Raw genomic sequence first — 21597 nt, forward strand, 5'->3', positions numbered from 1 at the left:
TGTGGGTGTGTGTGTGTGTGTGTGTGTGTGTGTGTGTGTGTGTGTGTGTGTGTGTGTGTGTGTTTGTGGCTTTCACTCGTTCTGCTGGCCCACATGAGTCATTTACGCTATTTAAACTGACGGATTCACAGGGGCGAAGAAATAGATTTCAAATAAAAAGGTAAAGCGCAGCTGAAAAGCAGTGCACAAAAGGGTTGCTGCACGGCACGCATGCATGCATGCACGCACACTCACGAGTGTGCGCTGGACAGAGCAGGTGAGTCACGCTGCTGTGCACATTTGGAGGTTTGACTTTGTTTCAGGACACACACAAAAAGGATGCATCCTTTTCAAAAAGACGTGCAGGTTTCCTTGTAAAACTTTACATGTACATTGTAAACATACTGCATCGTGAAACGTATCATCATCTGAAATAAGCGGCAAAAGTATTTACACGGTCCTGCTTCCTCCGCCCCACAAAAAAATATTTTTGTCGTTCAATGAGAAAGTAGCTACTATTTTGGCCACCCGGTAGAAGTATAAAACGCCCAGATAAACTGTCCACGGATGTGAGGATAAAGAATATGTGACTGGCACCGGTGTTTGAATGTCCAAATGGGTCACAGCATCGCTTCTGTTCAAATATCACTTGCTTAACAAAGGGTCATGTGTTAGCATTAGCATTACGTCCAAGCTAGGCGGTTGGTTTAAAACGCGTCATCCTCCTTGTTTAGTTTGACAGTGCACTTTATATGGGAGTGAGATTAAACAGTTTGAAGCTTGGTTTTAAGGTGGGCCAAGTGACTCAAAGTCAAAGGAAAGCCACGACCTGAGTTTGTAGCGGACTAATGGAAACTAGAGCGCATTTGTGTGTGTGTGTGTGTGTGTGTGTGTGTGTGTGTGTGTGTGTGTGTGTGTGTGTGCACCTCTCTTTCCGTGTGTGTGTGTGCACGTCTCTTCGCCTTTACTGTTCTGTGCCTTGGCGGGTGTGTAATTGTGTTTATTTAAGCCCCTCAGGGTGACAAGTGCAAGTACCGACACAGCGAGCAGGAGCAGGACACACACACACACACACACACACACACACACACACACAGACACACACACACACACACACACACACACACACGTACACGCACCATGAATGAGTCATGAAGCATACGCTCCAATAATATTTGAATTCCCATCTGCCGTGTCTCGAAGACACCTTGAGCTCTTTTCACCTGTTTCACAGCTCGCAACCGCGCACACGCGAGCGAACACAAAGTGGATTCACGCGGGCGGCCAAGGTGACGCCTGCCTCATCGTTTGCAAATCACTCACTTGAGTTTGTTTGACTTTTCTGCCGAGTTCCCTTTCCAACACCGACACTCGCAAATGCGAAAATCTAAGCAACAATGGCCGCCTGTCAGCGCCGCGTCGCATCTGATAATGATCCGCTGCTGCGGTGTGAATGTGAATGGAACCGTAACGTGTCACCGCGTTTGTGCGCGAGTGTGAAAGGGGGTGCAAAGAAGTGGCTCCCATGCCGTTGCCACGGCGATTGATAAGCCACATCACTCTTAAGGAGCATGACGAAGTGCACGAGAGAAGCTTCTTCCCATTTATCTTGGGCTCGATTACACGTTTCCTTGACTTCGGGGTGGGTGGAGGAGGCTGAGCGATTCAAATTCCAAAATCAGCGAATCGACCCCTTCGGCGCTTCTCGTGAAAAATGAATTAAAAGTGCCACCTCGGAACAAGCGCTGCCTGCACACGTGGCTCGAAAAGGATGGAGAGAGTCATCAGGAGTGTGCTCCACATGTGTTCTGCTTGTCCAACTTGGCTTGATCAGAGCAAGCAATCAATAGGATGGAAAATTTGCTGATGTCATCGAAGGCCGGTGCTCGGGCCCTGTGAGGCAAATATGAAATGCGACCGTTTGAAGAGTACCACTGAGAGATTGACGTGGCAACACCGAGAGGCTGAAATTTGATTGGACTAAAAAAAAAAAATTCACATCAAATTACTGAAAGCAGCATGACTATAAAAATCACAAACGACTATAAAAACCACAAACGACCGCACAGCCCATAGCGCACACACAGTCCCTGCCGCATGTCCTTTTCTGTTAACGCTTCTTCGATGATACATTTTTCATGCGCCTCCATACTTTGTGTGCGTGTGCGTGTGCGTGTGCGTGTGTGTGTGTGTGTGTGTGTGTGTGTGTGTGTGTGTGTGCGTGCGTGTGCGCACGCGCGCGCGTGCGCGGTATGCATGTGAATGAATATTCAAAGCGAGAGCAGCACATTTAACCATGTTTTGAAGCCAGAAACGATATCGCAGCGGGCTGCAATGCGCTGCTCGGGTGTGCGCTAATGTCCACTTTGATCCACATAAAAGCACGACTGAAGCCAGCAACAGATCGGCAAAGAGTGCGAGGAGGCATGTGACACATTCCGTGACGGGGGCGGCGGTTGTGGGGGTGGGGCAGGGTGGTGGGGGGGGTCACATGGGTGGAGGAGAACGGGAAAGAATGAAAGCGATAGGAGGAAAAGACCAAGGGATGCGTGGAAATGACAAAAGTGTGCAAAGGCCCTTCGGGGTGAGCATGCCAGCCAACTTTACAGTGATTAGAGGGGACAGATGAATGTGTGTGTTAATATATACGTGTGTGTGGGTGTGGGTGTGGGTGTGTGTGCATGCGTGCATGTGGGTAAATGTTTTATTGTTTCATTGGAGCGCCACATGACCTCTTTGCCTTAGTGAGTGATGATGAAGACGGCAGCCCTGGGGCGGGACGGTAATAACTACACCGCCTACATAGAAACGTGTGTGTGTGTGTGTGTGTGTGTGTGTGTGTGTGTGTGTGTGTGTGTGTGTGTCTGTGTGTGTGTGTGTAGGAAATGAAAGAAACAATCCCTCTGATTGCTGAGCCAATCAGAGCAAGAGACGGAAACACTTTGTTCACACTCACTGGCCACTTGATAAGGTACAGGCGATGACTAACTTGTGCTTGACTTGCGGGTTTAATTTGGTCTCGAAACCACAGTCAGAACTCACATTTTCCCAATTGAAAGATATGGATTGATTGAGTGATTAGTTTGCATTGAAGAAAAATTACATTGGTGTGAAATGACTCATTGTCCAGTAGTAGCTGTGTGTTCGATGTGTGCCTTTAAGGGGCGTGGCCTAGCGAGTGCTGTCGGAATGTGGAGCGGCGTTGTAAAAAAAAAAATGATGGGTGGACTCAAAAATTTCAAGGCAAGAAACGTGGATAATGAATATGTTTTCATCATGGGCAGCCCGGTGGGCCAGTGGTTAGCGCGTCAACCTCACAGTTGCAGAGATATCGGGTTCGATTCCAGCTCCGGCCTACCTGTGTGGAGTTTGCATGTTCTCCCCGCACCTGCGTGGGTTTTCTCCGGGTATTCCGGTTTCTTCCCACATTCCAAAAACATGCATGGCAAGCTGATTGAACACTCCAAATTGTTCCAAGGGGTGAGTGTGAGCGCGGATGGTTGTTCGTCTCTGTGTGCCCTGCGATTGGCTGGCAACCGGTTCAGGGTGTCCCCTGCGTACTGCCCGAAGACAGCTGGGATAGGCTCCAGCACGCCCCGCGACACTTATGAGGATAAAGCGGATCAGAAAATGGATGGATGGATGGATGTTTTCATCATCATCATCATCATGATCGTAATCAACATTAGCCCTAATTGGGTACCCATCATGATAATCTGGATTAGTCAAAGTCTCACGACCTGTGTGGGTGACATTGTTTATCATGCACGATAAATGGTTATTACTTTTGAGAGTGGCAAAAAGGGAATTGTACGCCTGGAATACTTCATCTGGCCCATGCGTCGGCTTTGAAAAATGTTGAGTGCGCGTTGGCGTGCCGTAGAGTCCAGGTGTGGGTAGTGCGTGCAGATGCGCCACTCATCCCTCTAACTGGCCCTAGCGATTTAACCCTAATCCCCCGCCGCCCGCCTTGTAATGTATGCAATCCCATAATGCATACGACACGTATGGCGTTACGCAACGCACAGCGGGCATTATCTCCACCCAGAGCGAATTGCGCAGATGGGCGAGCCACCCGATACGCTTTGTCCGCACTCACCAGATTGCAGATGTTCACGGAACGATAGGCGCGCTCTGATTGGCTCTCATGCCGTATGCGCCGATGTATGCACGTTGGCTTGTCGGCGCTTCTGTTTATGCGTGCGCTCTTGTGACTTCCGCATGTATGTGCCGTGTGTGATGCTGAGGGGTAATGGCAATGCAATGTTCGCTCAACACGGACCCCAAAGGAGGCACACAAAACCACTGGAAAAAAGCAACTGAACAACACGCGCGCACGCGCACAGTTTTTCCCGTCTCATACGAACATCCTTTGGCTTTTGATGCCACACATCCTCTGCTCACTGAGCAATAGTACGGGACAAAACAGACCAATGGACTAAAAGGACACACACTGTGTAGTTGACACAAGCGAAGCATAAAGCGGAAAAAGAAAAGATTCCAGGCCAGGGCTAACTTGAGAGATTTGAAGAATTTATTTAGCCGAGCGGCAACATGGCACACGGAGAAGAAATGCCCATTGCGCTGAAACAATGTGACACAAGCGCAACGGACGCGACAAGACATCGGAGGCGGCAAAGTGGCTTCGTTGCCGATGGTGTGAATTAGCCGAAACACACAATTGAAATCCGGTGCTCCGGTGCTCCCATGCTCCGGTTTACATTCTTCAAAGTTCCGACTCAGAAGAAAGTGAACTGGTGCCTTGACCAACTGGTGCCCCGACTTCACATTTTTTCCAGTTACAAGCCGGCCCTTAATGTTTATTTTAAATTGCAATTAACTCACACTGCTGCCTTGCTTGAACAGTCAGCATCTAGTTGAAGTTTTAGAAGCAACGGGTGTTTGACTACAAATGGTGCAGCAACACATAGACAGATAGGCCTACAGCAGTGGTTCTTAACTGCTGTAGGTGAATCAGTCTCAGGGGTTCTACGGAGCCTCTGCCACGGAGGTTAAGGCGCACCCGACTCAACATGTCAATTATTTATGACACGTCCGCTTGGCCATCACTGGCTGGTTCATTTTGTGCACAATTAAAAAACTTGTACTTATATCTTGAAATTTTATTTAGCTTTTTTATGTTTTTAATAAATGCGTTTTTTTATGTCTTGAATTTGTAAAAAAAAAAAAAAAAAGGCATATTTTTATTTTTCACTAATGAAAGGTTCGGTGAATTTGCATATGAACCTGTTGGGTTCGGTACCTCTAACAAGGTTAAGAACCACTGGCCTACAGTAAAAAATAATGGCAGGCACATGAAAAATATTTAATATGACGGCATCTTACTGAATCATAGAAGGCAAAGTCTTTTTTTTTTTTTTGGTCTGCATGCTCACCAGAAGGACCGGCATGCTGAACTGGGTTGCAACATGAAATCAGTTTCACGCTTCCCTCTCTACTGAATTATGTTATTACTTTTTTTTAACAATACTGTTTCGTCTGTATACCGTGCAGTACTAATCTTTTCATTTTTCATTCAACACTTTTTAAGGGGGCTGGAAGTGGTTGATGACATTTTCATTTTCTTTTCAACGGGGATAATGAATTCGAAACACGAGTAAATTGAGTTGCCTTGTATCTTCTTTGAAGGCCCCTCCTCCTTCCCATCATCTCCTCCTTTGGCCATGTTTCCCATCATCCCTGTCCCCCAAATGATTTATCCTCCTTCCAGCAATGGCGGCGCTTTCAAGTGCTTCTGGGTCAGCGTCTGGCAACCGTCAACCAAAGTTCACACTCGCTCGCGTCGAGTTAGCAAAGCCGCCCTCGCCGGTCAACTGCTGCTCACATTGTTTGTGTCTGTGCGTGTGTGAACATATTCTAGCTGGTTTTCATTTGCGGGACATAACTGTGCTAAATATAATGTAATATAGTGTCCTGTTTACACTTGTGGCTGTTCCACGCAGTGGATTCCAGAACATGCGAGACAGACTGTTGTCCATGTCCGCCTTGTTGCTGGCAGTGACTCCAAAACGGAACATTTGCTGTTTCATGAGAAAAGTAAAAAAAAAAAAAAAAAAAGCCAATTATGATTACTTTGAAAAGGTCTAATATCACATGAAGAAAAAAATAAGTCGACTGATAAATTGGTTGGGGCAGTTTTACCCGTCCTCCACATTTTCAACAGATTCCGACATGATTTTTAAAATATACCAAAGTAGTAATCTCAATTTGATTCTCGGAAAATTACTACTCTTTCCCCAAAAGAGAAAGAAACATTGCATTGCTAAACACCAAAATATTCAATCAAACATACAAAAAAGGGCTTTTGTAGGGGACCTTCTTTGCCTCTTCTTCTTGTCTTCTACTTTGTACTTCTCTGCTCTTAATTATTTATGTACATCCAGTAGAACTCGATGCTGCTTAGCATGTGGTGTGGTACTAATCAGAAGACAAAATTGTGACTACATACAAAAGTCATCCAAAAATGATGGATTAAAAATCAGACATCGTTGACCTGTAATGAAGCGGAGGTTCACTGCGGCACAATGCAATGAAGGTACATTTTGGGAGCTTTCCTAAATTGACACTTTTGATTTTCTCTCAGCTTTGTGTGGCAAACAAATAACTGGGCACAGTGTGCGTAGCTTACGGAGATGCGCAGGAAGCGCCTTTTACAAGGAGGCCATTCGGTTGCCAGGGGAAGATTCACTAGCTTTGTTTTATAACAAATTCACCCCGGCACTGAAACACGCAAGTCTCTGCGTCTTGGAGAGTTGGCAAGATGTCACCAAGGGGAAGCATGAGAGAAATATTCGGCCCTTATTATAAAAAAGCCACATTGCCGGCGGCTTTTCAACATGGAAAAATCAAGAAGCTGAGGGATTATGGTGCATTCATCATCCGCTGCCGCCTAACTTTCTTCCAGCATTGTTTTCCTGACGATTGGTCAATCGCTTATGATCCTCATAATCAGGCCCACACAATCACACGCACGCGTATGTGTGTGTGTGTGTGTGTGTGTGTGTGTGTGTGTGTGTGTGTGTGTGTGTGTGTGTGTGTGTGTGTGTGTGTGTGTGTGTGTGTGTGTGTGTGTGTGTGAGATTATCAGATTATGTAAGGCAGGTTTGCACTGCTTATAGCCAAATGAATAATGGAGGAGCGCGCAAAGCAGCCGGGATGAGACCGCGAGGGTCCAAGGGGGCAGACTGAGGATGAGGAGCGAACGGCAGAAGGAAGAAGGCGAGGACGCCATGGTTACAGACACGGTGAAACGCGGGAATGCCACTAGGATGGACGAGCTGGAGGCTCGGGTGGGGGGGGAGAATAAACGTGAAAGAAACAAGAGCAAGCTTGTTTGCGGCTAATTTAGACACACCTCAAGATGTTCCTCTTCAATCACTTTTGCTCACTTCAATTTAACATAGTTCCTTGCCAATGAGATGCTGCAGAATGGTGGCAAAGCACTATTTTTTTGTCTAAAGAAATCTCCTCACTTCACTTCAACATATTTCTCTGGCAGCAAGATGCCACAAGATATTGGCAACACACTACTTGTGTATAAATGAATCTCCTCAATTCACTTTAACACAGTTTCTTTTTACCAAGATGTTGCAAAATGACGGCAAAGCACTAATTTGGTCTAAATTAATCTCCTCAATTGACTTCAACATAGTTCCTTGAAACCGAGATGCCGCAAGATGGCGGCAAAGCTCTATTTTTGGTCTAAATGAATCTCCCCAATTCACTTCAACATAGTTCCTTGACAACAAGATGGCGCATAATGGTGGCGAAGCGCTATTTCGTTCCGAACGAATCTCTTCAATTGACTTCAACATAGTGCCTCACCACGAAGACACCAGAAGATGTCAGCAAAGCACTACTTTTGTCTAACACTGTAATACTAACGGTTTAGAATGTCATCCCGATTTTCCAATCGGAAAATGTTTCCTCTCCGAGCGTTTACAAGATCAGCAGCTTTGAAGTGCAACCGAGTTAAAAAAAATTCCACATCGGGATGGAACTTGACCTCATTGGAGCCTTCACAGCGAGCAAATGTTTGAGCCTGAATTAGTAGCGGCTCTTGTCTATTTATTTTTCTTTTTTTTTCCTGTGGAGTTGCTCTCGTGGCAGAGACTCCAGTGCCAGAGCACAAGCCGCACAAGCTGGGTGGAGAGGCCAAATGACAGGGTGTCAAGGGCGGAGGAGCAGGAGAGGAAAGAGGCCACTTACAAGTCAGCAGGCACTCCGGCAACAAGTGCTCCATCCATCTGCTTCCCCCCCCTCCCCTCCTCACCCCTTCCTCGCTACCTCCTCCGGTCAGCAATCACAAAGACCCACCAGGAAGCTCGGGCCTTCCCTCAACTGCCTTGTAGCAGCTGAACAACACAACTCTCAACGGGCGAACTGTCACGTTGAAGAAGGATTGGCCTGAATTTTACTGTTACCATCAATTGGCAAGGGAAGGAAAAGAGATGTGAAAATGCAAAACAAGTGATAAGACCCAACATACAAACAAACTGTACGAAATATTTTGCTGTAAATATTTCATTTTGACCACACTTATTTCTTTTATTTTCGTTACTGAAAGCTACAAAGTGTTCTCATCAACAAAGCGCAACCGACACAAAAGACAGCCCGAAATTGAGGGCCTGCCTCTCTCTTTCGATTTGAGACGAGCGCAATCAAAGGCGATCCAATACAGAAGTCGTATGACCCCCCCACAAGGCTCAAAAGGCTCACTTTGGAAGTTTCGTCGCTAACGGGTCAGCACCGCGGGCTCGTAATGACTCGACCGTTCATCACAGAGGCCGCGCTCCCGCATATGCGCTGGGCCAGATGCGATCGCTGTGAGGGGCGAGGGAAAACGATGAACGCTTTTATTCACCATGTGGGGGGGCTTTTTATTGGATCTTCATCACAGCATCATTGCTCTTCTCACTTTTATGTAACTGACTCTTGGCCAGATCGTCATTGTAAATGACAAATGGTTCTGAACTGACCTACCTGGTTAATTAAAGGTGAGGTAAAGTAAATACAATTGAAATAATCAAATAAAATGGCCATTTAGTCTTTTTTATGGCTTTTTAAGCTATTGCTAATTTAGCGTTGCGCACCTTCAACGCAGTACCACGTAGCGCCACAACCTGGCGGGCAGCACTGAGCCTGACTGGATGTCATGATCCTGTTCTTGTGATTCTCCAGCAGGTGGCAGATGCGGGCCTTCCCTTCTGTGTGCACACCTGCTGCCAATTTTCATCAGTCTGGTAATTAAGGAATTGACAACCTGCCTGCAGCTTTTCAGATTATTGACCTTGTTGCTGCTCTTGCTCAAGTGTTTGTTTTTGAGTCCTCTCACTCTCGTCATCGTCATTCTTGTTCCCTTAGTTCCAGATGTTATGACGTATCACTTTTGTTGAGTCATTTGATCTTGCTTTTGTCTTGTCGTGTGAATAGGACTTGGGTCGTGAGAATTGGTATTCTCGGTTTAACTGTTTCCTTGCCTTTTGCAAGCGCTTTTTGTTCATGTATTGTTTTTTCTGGATACTTATGACCAACGTTTTCTGTTTTGGACTTTGTTGGCTTGGCGTTAAATATTTTTGTTGTCGCATTTTGTCTGTGTCTCCATTTCTGGGATCCTAAACATTATTTGATTTTTTTCTGAACCTGAGAAGTGGACTTGGTCAGACGAAATTATGTGGTTTGGTTGAAGAAATATTTTGGTGTTTAACTATCCAATTTGGGCAACCCGGTGACCCAGTGGTTCGCGCGTCGACCTCACAGTGCAGAGGTACCAGGTTCAATTCCAGCTGCGGCCTCCCTGTGTGGAGTTTGCATGTCCTCCCATGGGTCTGCGTGGGTTTTCTCCGGGTACTCTGGTTTCCTCCCACATTCCAAAAACATGCATGGCAGGCTGATTGAACACTCCAAATTCGTTCATCTCTGTGTGCCCTACGATTGGCTGACAAGCGGTTCAGGGTGTCCCCCGCCTACTGCCCGAAGACGGCTGGGAAGGGCTCCAGAAACCCTCGCGACCCTTGTGAGGATAAGCGAATTGGAAAATGAATGAAATATCCAATTCTTAGATTTTTTTTTTCCAGTTTTACTTCAAGTGGGAGTTACAAATAAATCTGGCGCAAGCACATTTTCGCCTCTTATTTGGACGAGTGAGAGCGCGACAAAAGAGGCTAAAAAATACTTCTTAAGTATCTTTCGCTAAGTTCAAATGTGTTTCAAAAGTACATACAAACACTCCATACACGATTTCCCCCTCCCGCAAAGAGTGTGCAGCCACAAGCGGAGAGAAAGGAGGATTAAAACCGAGGGGCCGTCGCGCTCAGCCATTGGGCCAGATGGACTAAGTTGACAAGAGCGTCGGGGAAGCGCCGATACACATAACCAGATTAGCGCGCACCAGAATAGAGGCCGAGATGCGGGCGGGCGGGCGGGAAGGCCGCCGCTCGGTCGGAGTCGTTAATGGATTAGTTGCGGACTCCCTCGCTCCGTTCGCCAGCCAACTCTCACACGCAGACGTCTTGAATGACCCGTGTGACAAAAATCAACATTGACGTTCCCGGGATTACACCCGGCCGTTTGTTTATCGTGAAACTTGTGGATCAGGTGGACATGCGCTCAGGAGAAATAACTGCATACACCATGAGATTTTTTTTTTCCCTCATTGCAAGCATTTGGGAGAGCAAATCATCACAGGATGAACAGCAACTTCGGATGTCTCCGCTCTGAATAATCGATGTCCTTTCGAGTTGTCTCCAAAAGTGCTTTCCGTGTCACGCAATTGAAATGCTGGAAAAAAAAAAAACACGCTCAGTTCGACCCAGTTCTTTCTCACTGTCACTGATGCTGGATGAGAATCATAGCGGGGGTTGAGGGGGCTTCCATGATTTTCAACCAGTCCAACAAAAACTGGTCTTGCTGACGTGAGCCTGAAATTATGTAAATGACGTTGCAGCCTTCTTTTTGACAGCTTGGGCGCATCAATTATTCAGCGGATGACATGTCTGGGTTTGAATTATTTAGCTCGCTTGAAAACGTGATTGTGGCTGAACGCTGCCGTTCATTCTTGATCGTGCACCGTGCTCATCATTCTTCCTACCCAAACGTCGCCTGTCATCACCAAAACGTCGCAGGGTGCCTTTAAGATATCATTGTTGCCATCAGCCATTTTCCATCCGAAGAAATGAAAACACTCGCAAGGAGCATGGAGGAGACGCTCACGCTTCTGATGTCACACACCGAGGCAGGCCCCCTGAAAGCCGAATTCAATATACGAATGTAGTCATGCTTAAAAAAAAAAAAGTATGATTTTTTTTCTTGCTGGAGGGAAGAAATTATTGTTATTTAAATACGGGGATTTGGGGGGGGGGGCGCACCAACCATTTATCACTGGTGGCATCTTAGCAATGACATGTTCAGTTCCTGCTGCACCAACACAAACATGATGACCAACACGAAAGAACAAACAAACCAAAAAAAAAAAATCACCTTAGTCACAAAATATTCACCACCACCTCAGCAGGTGAATTGTACATCACGAAATAGCAACAAATCCTCAACATTATGCATCGACGCGGTGGCAGCTCTTTGGGGTGCGTTCATGGTCCCCCCCACCCCCCATCCTCGCCTCTCTCTCACCCTCCACCAGTCAGCCTTTGCCCCCCCGGGACACACCCTCCATCCCCCCGGGGGATTTTTACGCACCTCACTGTGTCTCTGTGACACACCCCGCGTTTGACGTCCCCTCCGAGGACAACCGGCGTTGCCCGCCACCCTCAAACTGCATCCGCGCGCTCCGCATGCGGGCTGCAGCATATTTACGCACGCGTGCGTAACCGATCGCCTCTCGCATTGTTTTCTTGTCCCCCCCGATACGGGCGCGCGCGCGCGTGCACGCTCGCGCGGAGCCTCCTATGCGGCGCGATGGGAAAAGAGCACATGCAGCATCTCACCGTGTTAGACGGCGTCCGACTCGGTCACTGGCTCATCCTCCCCGGCGTGTGATCACATCCCACCCTTCAGCGACCCGTTCAGCAACTCAATGGGCCGCTGCGCTCTTCCTCTTCTCCTCCTCCTCCTCCACCACCTCCTTTGCTACTGAGCATGCGCACTGCACTGACACTCTCTCTCTCTCTCTCTCTCTCTCTCTCTCTCTCCCTCTCTCTCGCAACGCACCGCTGCCTTCCTCACCCTTCACTGAGAAAAAGTCATTTGAATTACCTTCATTCGAAGATGGGACAGCGGCTGTTGTGTATGTTGAGTGGTCGGAAGGCAAAAAAAAAACAAAAATATGATCAGTAAAACGCATGTCGTGCATTTCAACACACCAGCGCCAAATAGAGCATCAAAATGTTGCATATTAACGTCCTCTTTATTAGTTTATTATAAGGAAAGAGCCAAAGGTCAGGCAACACACGACTAGGAGGGGGCGGGGGGCACATGTTTGACAATCTCACTCAGTCACACACACACACACACACACACACACACACACACACACACACACACACACACACACACGTTATTAGTGAGGGAAACTCCGCACTCGTTTTTCCAGAGTGAGAAAAAAACAGTAAAAGAGGCTTAGATTCTCAGGGGATTGGCGCCAAATTTTAATGGGATCATCATAATCATCATCATCCACACCAACAAGTTTTTTTTTGTTGTTTTTGATGATCTTATGCGTGGATTTCATTCTCTTGGTTATAATCATCATCATCCACACCAACTAAGTTTTTTTTTTTTTTTGTATTTGATGATCTTATGCGTGGATTTCATTCTCTTGGTGGCATTAAAATGTGGGGGAATATTTGTTAATGACGCTGTTGCATCCTCTGTCTTCTTTGTGGGGGGTTTCTCCCCTCTACATAAAGCGTAACACAAATGCCGCTCCACCTCCGCCTCCCTCTGCACAAAATCGCCAAACAGGAAGACACTCCCGTGGGCGCTCTCCATCACCCAACTATAAAGATGCGCACCAGAGTAACTCCGGGGCTTCCATTTTTACGCATTCATGCAGTCTCAACATATGTACGCATCATGTTCACTCCATTTCATACACCTGCACCTCAGGTTAAACTCAACACAAAAACAAACCGCATCAACACAAATATATCTTTGCATCCAACCAATCACGATGCAGCATATCCCAAAGTCCCCGGCGCCCCGTTCGTCGGTTCCTGCTTATTCGTCAGCATCGTTAGTCGCGGGCCACCAATTTGTAAGCCACGTCGAGTGTCGGCTTTCTCACACTCTCAGGATGATTGTTTCCCATCAACTTGAGGACATTATGGCGCTAACAGCCACACAGTTGAAACAAAGCATCTGGCAATATGTTCATTAAGCCCCCCCCCCCCTGTCCTGCCATCGGAGCTGATTGTTCGTTGCGCACGTGCTCAACACACAGACGCTATCTGACATGTTCCCATCAAGATTGCCGCTTATGCAGATCACCCTCCTTCCATCCTGTCAAGTCAATGATCATTGTTGTTGATAAATCAACACCCAAATCCAAGCACACACTCCAGGTTATGACTCTTGCAAGTACAGAGAACGTTTGTTCACATTCAAAACATTCACTTTTGCCTTCTTTGAGGAAACGGGGGGGAAAAAAAGAAGGCTCTCTTGCTTGTACAGCTCTCCAAAGAAGAGGTCTAGTGTGCTTGCTTCAAGCTGTTTTTCACTCCCAATTGACGTTTTCTTTCAACATCATATGGAAAACAAAATACCCAATCACACACTGTATATTCAAACACCCCAAAGTTCAACCAAAGTGTTGAATTTGTGGAACCAAAGTCAAGGAGAGAACTTGTACTTGTCTATCTGTGGAAAATGAGCGGGATAAAATTGGACAATGATGCGTGAAGAAAAAGATGAGAAGAAGAAGTCTGAAGAAAAAGGTGCCAAATTGCAATTCATCACTTGAATCTGCTCACTTGCTTCTCGCCTGGAGCGTTTCTGACCTTTCATCATGATTCATATCTTTCTCTTCACACACACACACACACACACACACACACACACACACACACACACACACACACACACACACACACGCACCTGTAAACTTCGCCGCACATCCCGTGTCGTGCCGCCACATGCCAATTTGACGCCGCACAAAAGCGAGTGACACCCCCGACTGTGCCAACATGAAAAAAGAGCGAGGGGGGGGCGGCGGGTGGGAAACAGGCTGACCTCAGTTCAGTTGAATAATGCAAGGGGCCTAAAGGAAGACAACACAACAAACTGGCATAATTCATAAGCGCCGGCACCAATAATGCATGAATTAGAAAAAAAAAATGAGGCAAGGCTTATGCAAGAGGCAGCTGTATGAAAGGGGGCGCCACTCGCTACAATGAAAGGCTGCGCCCTTCGCACGTTAGCGAGCGCTCGTCTTTTCGCGGGGAGAAGCACGATGGTTGACTCGCATTCGCCGGCTCTCGCTTGCGTTTCAGCTCCGCTGCGCTTCCATGCCAGTGAAGCAGCTTGTTCCCATCAAACATCATCAATTAAAGACGAGCCATGACGGCGTCACATTCTGCCTGAACTAGTTCAGTCCGCATCTCACATTCACCGGGGGGGAAAGAGGAAAAATGAGAGAGGATGATGAGATGGAAGAAGAGTGATGCGAGCGTAACGAGGACGCTCGGAGACGGAGGGAGGATGGGGAAGCAAAAGACCGAGGCGAGCAAATCCACTTCACGCACATCGCATGTCTTCTCCTCACCCTTTGGTTTTTTTTTTTGGGACGGCGTTGCGCCGTCTTCCAACGACCCCCCCCCATCCCCCACCCCCTTCGCTGACAAAAGGGCAGCAAATCAAATTTGGAGGCGGGTTGGAGGACGTGCACGCTCCGCTTGGCCGAAATGGCCAAACGTCCACCTGCCGTCAAAGTAGCACTGCATTGTGTGTTTCATACCGCTCAAAAGTGAGAACTGTTTTTTTTTTTGTTTGTTTTGTTTGCCACAACTGTAGTCTGAAACGCTTCGTGGGGGGGAAGCACAACAGAAAACTACGACTGATGGCTATGAAATTTCACACGCACATTTCTACTCGTGCCCAAATCAATCGCGAAACGATACCACCACCAATATTTGGGATTTTATGGACACTGAATGATGGCAGTGCTGTGAGCGCCCGATTAGCACGCCCGCCTCTCAGTGGAGAGGTGCAGGGTTCGGATCCAGCTCTGTGTGGAGTTTGCATGTTCTCCTCGCGACTGCGTGGGTTTTCTCCGGGTACTCTGGTGTCCTCCCACATTCCAAAAATATGCATGACAGGCTGATTGAACACTCTAAATTGTTCCTAGGTGTGATTGTGAGCGCGAATAATGCGTATGAGCTTCCGGCTACTGTTGATTCCAAGCTACCGGGACGCCATTTATTAGTTGTCCTTTTTGTTCTCATAACCTCTCATTTGTTGCATCTGCACTATAGAATGCGACAATAATGAATTTCTATTCTATTCTGTGGTTGTTTTTATGTCCTCTACAACAAGGTTGGGTTGAGCGTGTCAAAATAAGCCACGCTAGCTGCAAAATGCTAACTTGAGCACATGCTAGGCTTCGCTATTAGCAGTTCTTTTACCAATAGCACACACTTTGAACAAGCAGCAAACCTCTAAACCACATGAGCACTGATCCACTGTGGCTCACTAACTCACACACTCACACACACACACACACACACACACACACACACACACACACACACACACACACACACACGCGGACACACACAGTAAAAAGCCTCATCCTGGTGATGAGGATGACTGGGTTGAAGAAGGGCTGCAATGGTTTGTTTGTGGTTTTCCAGGCTGACAAGATAGAGCACTGGTGTGTGTGTGTGTGTGTGCGTGTGTGTGCGTGTGTGTGTGTGTGTGTGTGTGTGTGTGTGTGTGTGTGTGTGTGTGTGTGTGTGTGTGTAAGTCGTGATTGTCTTACAAAACCAATTTCCTTCTTTTGTGTAGCTCGCAAAATAAAGTCAGATGGTATCAATGTCTTTCAGGTTGACGCAGCTGCAGGTTCCTCCCTAAGTACACCCCAAAAATGAAAATGTGACCAAAATTCAATATCTTAAATAAAGGTAAAAATATGCTCTTTCTTTGTCTGCTGAGATATTAATTACAGTATTTTGTGCCACCATTTTTTTTTCTCTTAACCCCTTCATGCACCCTGTAACCTGATAACATGGTAAGCTATCATTCACATTCAAAGCATTTTGTTCAACTTAGCGATTACGGGCACCTCCGAGTATGAAGCGGTGCAGTTGAACATGCCTGCAAACGGTTAAGTCATCACTTGTGGATGAAACGCTGGACATGCCAGAGTGCGTCCGCTTTGCCCAAAACTGCCACATTTGGATGTAGAAAGCAACCCGACGCTTCATCTGCAGAGGCCAAGCTTTTGCGGCAATGTGGGCAGGGCAGACCGAATTAGAAGGCTGCCATATGTCAACCTTGTGATCACGCAGTCGTACAGCGAGGGAGCGGCCGCCGGTAATGAGCATGTAGCCGTGAAGGGTTTCAAGCCCGTCTGTTTTTACTCGGTTCTCTCTTAACTTTAGCATCTGTCTGCCGTTGGATGACTTTGTGAAACGATTGGCAGCTTTGAGGGGTCCGGGGGGAGGTTTCTTTTCAGGCCAACTCGCGCTTGCCCTCCGCTGCCGGCGTCGAATCATTTCAAAGCGTCGACTTCAATTCAAAGAGCATTCTTGGAAGCGCACAAAAGTTGCACATTTTCCCAGACTGTACAGTAATTGCTTTACAAGTGTATGGGAAGCCATTTTTGCATTCATTCAAGATCCTACAAGTACGCTCAACTGTCCATGCACTAATACGTGCTCTGTCCTCATAAGTAGAACACTTTAGGGCAACAGTTGAAGAATTATGTCATACTCGTACATTTTTCCCACTAGTGCATACACGAGCAGCTACACTCTTCAGCAACTCAGCAGACTACGTCAACTGACGATGTGTCATTAGTAACATATTTTCAATAAGTGAATGACATTTCTTCATATTAGTCGAAACAACTGTCCGTGACTTGGCATCTGCGTGCTACGAGCGTCTCTGGTGAGATGATACAATCCTAAATGGTCACATCTGGCTCTTCATTCGAAGTACTGTACTAGTAGCGTGCGGTTTTGTCTGAATAGTAAAAAATAATAATAATAATAATAAAAATAAAAATGTAGTTGTTCCCTTTGTCATTCTGCTAGTGCAAAGACATACAGTCGTGGAAAACACATCAGTCATGAGGCACAAATGTTCGACGAGCAGGCTGAATTGTCTTACTTGTGAGGACCAAGAGTGTACTAGTACATGAATGGGGAATAAACGCTCAAGTGGTTTTGTACATACACACTGTACGCAGAGTGTGTGGCGGTTTGAAGCACATACGCCTGCCTGCCTGCCTGCGTGTGTGTGTGTGTGTGTGTGTGTGTGTGTGTGTGTGTGTGTGTGTGTGTGTGTGTGTGTGTGTGTGTGTGTGTGTGTTTGTGCTTCCAAATATAACACGCCAGATGAGGGGCAGGGAGGCAGGGCGAGGTTGGCGCAGGGGGATATAAATGGATACTAATTGTATGGCTCAGTCAGATTAAAAAGCAGAGGATTTAACAAAAACACACGCGCCCGTGTGAGTGCACGCACGCCCATGCGCGCACACAAACACACACGCACACTCGAGCACACGCTCTTCCTGTGCGCACGTCAAAATTGCCTCTGCTCGTCACTCTCAATGCATCATCGAGCGCTCCAAAATGACACGTGTGGTTGTGCATTTAAATGCATGACAATTTTATGCCTCTCATTGGACAGCCAAATCCAACCAAAATGACTTTTTCCTTGTATTATTCCTTTAATCCTTCCCAAAATTCAGCCCCGCCTGCCCTCCCCCCCAGACACCCCCCCCCATGCACTGCTGTATGGATTTTGCACATTTGTCAGAGCTTAAAAAGTCAAACGACTCCAAAGAGGAAAAGCGGGAAATCAAAAGAAGGTGAAGCTCAATTGGCGAGAAGGTGCAAGCGGATGAAGAGGAAGACGAGAAGCAAAACCCAAGAGCCAACTATGAATTCTGATAGAACTGCTTGATGGGGTGGCTCACAGGCTCCGGGGTCACACGCACCAACCCTCGTATCGCTTCAATTCTACGACTTGAGAAGGACTGCCTGAAAGACAAGTGTCATTGAATAAATTCTCGTCCAGTACATGCTGTCCACTGTCAGTTAACTTGGTCTCAGTCGCCGTTTGCTCATTTCAGAACGGGGCAAAAATACCTGCTGAGTGGTGCACAAGCATCACCGAAAGTTACATAAATTGTTTGACTGCATTAATTGGCTCAAATGTTTTGCAAGTTAAGGGTATCATCATTTTTGTCCAGGTCTGTTTCATGATTTTTTTTAATGAATCTGCTGAACCACATTCACATTTCATTTTCATTGGTTGATTTTTATTATGGCCTGTTTATTATTATTATTTTTTTTTTATTATTATTGTTATTTTCCTTAAAAGAGGGGTACCAAAATTTTTCTCCGTTCGTAATTCACGTTTGTGGAATTTGGGCTGAAGATGGATCATTCCAGAAAACGATATCGTCCCTCAGGCGCTAAGCTGTCGCCATCTTCTGGTCAATACGAGTAATGCTGTCGGTGACAACTTCCGGGAATCGAAAACAAAAATACGAGCCGTTTTTTTTCGTTTGTAAACCGTGATTCATTCGTTCTTTCGTGTTGTATTTTTGTATTTTATGTTTATAGCATATGTCGTGCCAACTTCCGGTTTGTGATGACGGCGGTAGTCTATTACTTCATTCATCAATTCATAAAACAGAACTACTGCCTCAAATTCTGAATTATTTTATGTATTTATTGACAATATTGTCTGTTTTTGCTTTCTTGTCAATTTACTTCTTCAATAAAGAGTGTGCAATTAAAATTATGATAGATATATTTTCACGGCATATGCTAAAATCTGCTTTTTTACGGGGGCGAGTGGCCATTGAATTGTCACTCTGGATGCAGCATTTCATCGCCAAGCCACCAAATTACACTTGAGATCATTATATTCATGAGCCTCGCTATTTGCTAACAGATGGGTAGAAATAAAACAGATTTCTGAAGAATGTCTCAGTTGTTTAATTTCACACTCGATGTGTAAGATGGAAATCCAGACACACAACTTTTTGGATACAAACATGACCAAAAAACAAAAAATCACTTGTATCTAAGCTTTCCTCTTTAATGTCATCACAGCCTGCTCTCAAATATCGCGGGGTCTTCGGTTTGGCCAGCCGGAAATCCGTCCACTGGCTCTGGAACTAAAAAAAAAAAAAAAAAAAAGCAGTGTCAATAAAAAATTGCAAACTATGACCTGTCAAGAAATCAAGTCGAGAGGCAATTTCTGAAGAAAGAACTGACATTGGATTCAAACAAATACTTAAAATCAGTCCAGAAATGTGGAAGGACAACGTCAATATTCAATATGTGAAGGTGTCTCTAATTTGGAAATTGGGGTGTGACAATGTGGAATTTTTATTGGGAAATGAAAAATAGATCATGAGATGTTTTGAATGAGCTAAAGATTTTCAAGCAGTTGAGAAACATTGAAGATACAATATATACGTCAAATGGCTTAACTAATTTTGTAAAGGAAAATTCAGCACAGTGAAGAAATTATGCGCTGACCTTTGACCTGCCGGCTCAGGAGACGTGGCCCTGCCAGGCCGATGCCCAGCGCTCCGATGGGCGCGGTGATTAAGATGGCTAAGACGGCTAATGTTAGCACGTCTAAACCGAACTTCACCAAGGTCTCATCACCCACGTCCCTCGCCGTATCTAACGCCGTGGAGCCGATGGCCGCCTGTCACACGTTTAGTTTTCCATTGTGGCCTCAGAAAATAGGCCACTCCCAACCATTACCAAGATCTGTTGGGCTTCTGCTGAACTTTGACCTCCAGCCAAGAGATCGAGTGACGTACCTGCACCGTGGCCTTGGGCAGCCAAGCGATGGCGATGAAGAATTTCTCCTTTAGCATAAAGCCCGCACCGTGTACCACCGCAAAGGTGGTGGCCAGTCGCACCACCAGACCGATGGCGATCACGGCCACACCCAAACCTGTACGAGACCGCAGATGACTCATCGCAATGTGATTGGTCGCCACCCCCTGTCGTGCCACACCGTGCTTCTCACCCACAGTGTTGAGGCTCAATGTCGTTATTACGATCTCTGCTCCAATCAGGCCGAAGAGGAGGGGCTGGAACACGTCCCAGCACCTCCCCAATATGGCCGCCACCCCGATCTGCAGCAAGATGGATGAAACCATAATTGCCATGCAGAAACTATCCCATGGGATTCATCGGTGGTCGTCTAATTGAGGTGTGGCATCTATTCGAGCATATATTGTTGTCCCTCAACCATGATTACCTTGTCAGCGCGCCAACCCAGCGCGGCCAGAAAAGCCAGAACCAAGGTGCACAGGCCGCCAGCCCCCGAAGCGCCCACCACTTGAGTGAAGAAGACGGCAAAGATAGAGAACGCCAACAGGAGGAAGCTCCTAGTCGCCACCACGTCCTCCTGCATCAGCACCACCTTCAGCCCGATATCAAGGTCGCGGACTAAACATAAAAGGGCTTTCCACACGAACCTGATCCGCGCTGGGGAAGAAACATAAGAAGACGCCCACAAGGATGCCACCCAAAACTCCGCCCGCCACTTCCAGGAGACCCTTCAGGACGCTCATCCACGTGGAACCTAAGCATACCCGCACACGTGCACACACTTGGATAGGGAGCAGAACTCAAAGCGAACCAGAAGCCGAACCTGTGGAGAAGGTCACGCCCAGACAGGTGGAGAATCCCGTGATGGCCAAAATGTCATCAAAGCTGCCGGCAGCCATCAGGAGTGTCGGGATGCCCTGCGGAAGCCCCAAACATCTTCGGTCAAAGCCAAGAGGAACTTCAGGAGTAGCCTGGCACAACTTCAGTCGTATCGCAGGCCAATCCAAGGAAAGCTGCAGGTTACCTTCTCGGTTCCGTAACCTTCCTTCTGCAGCAGTAACATGGATGGAACCACCACAGCTGGTGACACCGCTGCCAGGACAAACCTGCGCACCCATGAGCATGGGTCACTTGTTGACCCGCAACCATGCAACTCCATCTACACGCAACACGTACCCCAGTAGGAAGCCCCACGCCCACGGCAGAGCCAACAGGAAGTGAGAAACCACGGCAACCACGCAGGCCTCCACCACACACGGCCCGACCGCCACGCGCAGGCACACCGCCTTCAGGCGGCGCAGCGCCTGCAAGAACACCCCTGTCACCTGGTGTGCGTGCTTGCGTGTGTTCGTGTACGTGCGGTACCGAGGGGTCCAGCCCCAGGCCAGCTCGGGCCAGAATGATGGACAGCGCCACACTCCTCAAAGCTGCGGACCAAGCGGCGTCCACGTGGACGGCATCCGTCACATAGGGAACATTCCTCAGGACCAAGCCGGCCAGCAGCATGCCTGTGCAAACACATACAAAGCATCAGGTGTGTGTGTGTGTGTGTGTGTGTGTGTGTGTGTGTGCGTGTGTGTGTGTGTGTGTGTGTGTGGGTGTGTGTGTGTGC

General features: G+C 47.1%; 2 protein-coding genes across 4 annotated transcripts in view; both read right to left on the reverse strand.

Moving 5' to 3' along the window:
* Positions 1-12086, reverse strand: part of LOC109516486 (sodium/calcium exchanger 1-like) — a 30835-nt gene extending 18749 nt beyond the window's left edge. For both annotated transcript variants that reach the window (XM_019871064.1, XM_019871063.1), the window contains exon 1: positions 11943-12086. The gene's annotated coding sequence lies outside the window, so the exon portion shown is untranslated. The remainder of the gene's footprint in view (positions 1-11942) is intronic.
* Positions 12087-19206: 7120 nt separating this feature from the next.
* LOC109516473 (mitochondrial sodium/hydrogen exchanger 9B2) overlaps positions 19207-21597 on the reverse strand; it is a 3562-nt gene continuing 1171 nt past the window's right edge. For both annotated transcript variants that reach the window (XM_019871046.1, XM_019871045.1), the window contains exons 4-13: positions 21351-21493; positions 21162-21289; positions 21010-21091; positions 20809-20902; positions 20633-20739; positions 20413-20562; positions 20179-20287; positions 19967-20103; positions 19674-19848; positions 19207-19306 (exon numbers count right to left, since the gene is read on the reverse strand). In XM_019871046.1, the coding sequence (XP_019726605.1) occupies positions 19236-19306; positions 19674-19848; positions 19967-20103; positions 20179-20287; positions 20413-20562; positions 20633-20739; positions 20809-20902; positions 21010-21091; positions 21162-21289; positions 21351-21493 (1196 nt within the window). In that variant the 3' untranslated portion in view covers positions 19207-19235. The remainder of the gene's footprint in view (positions 19307-19673; positions 19849-19966; positions 20104-20178; positions 20288-20412; positions 20563-20632; positions 20740-20808; positions 20903-21009; positions 21092-21161; positions 21290-21350; positions 21494-21597) is intronic.

This window comes from Hippocampus comes, unplaced genomic scaffold (assembly GCF_001891065.2).
Source record: "Hippocampus comes isolate QL1 unplaced genomic scaffold, H_comes_QL1_v1.1 scaffold83, whole genome shotgun sequence".
Taxonomy (NCBI): Eukaryota; Metazoa; Chordata; class Actinopteri; order Syngnathiformes; family Syngnathidae; genus Hippocampus; species Hippocampus comes.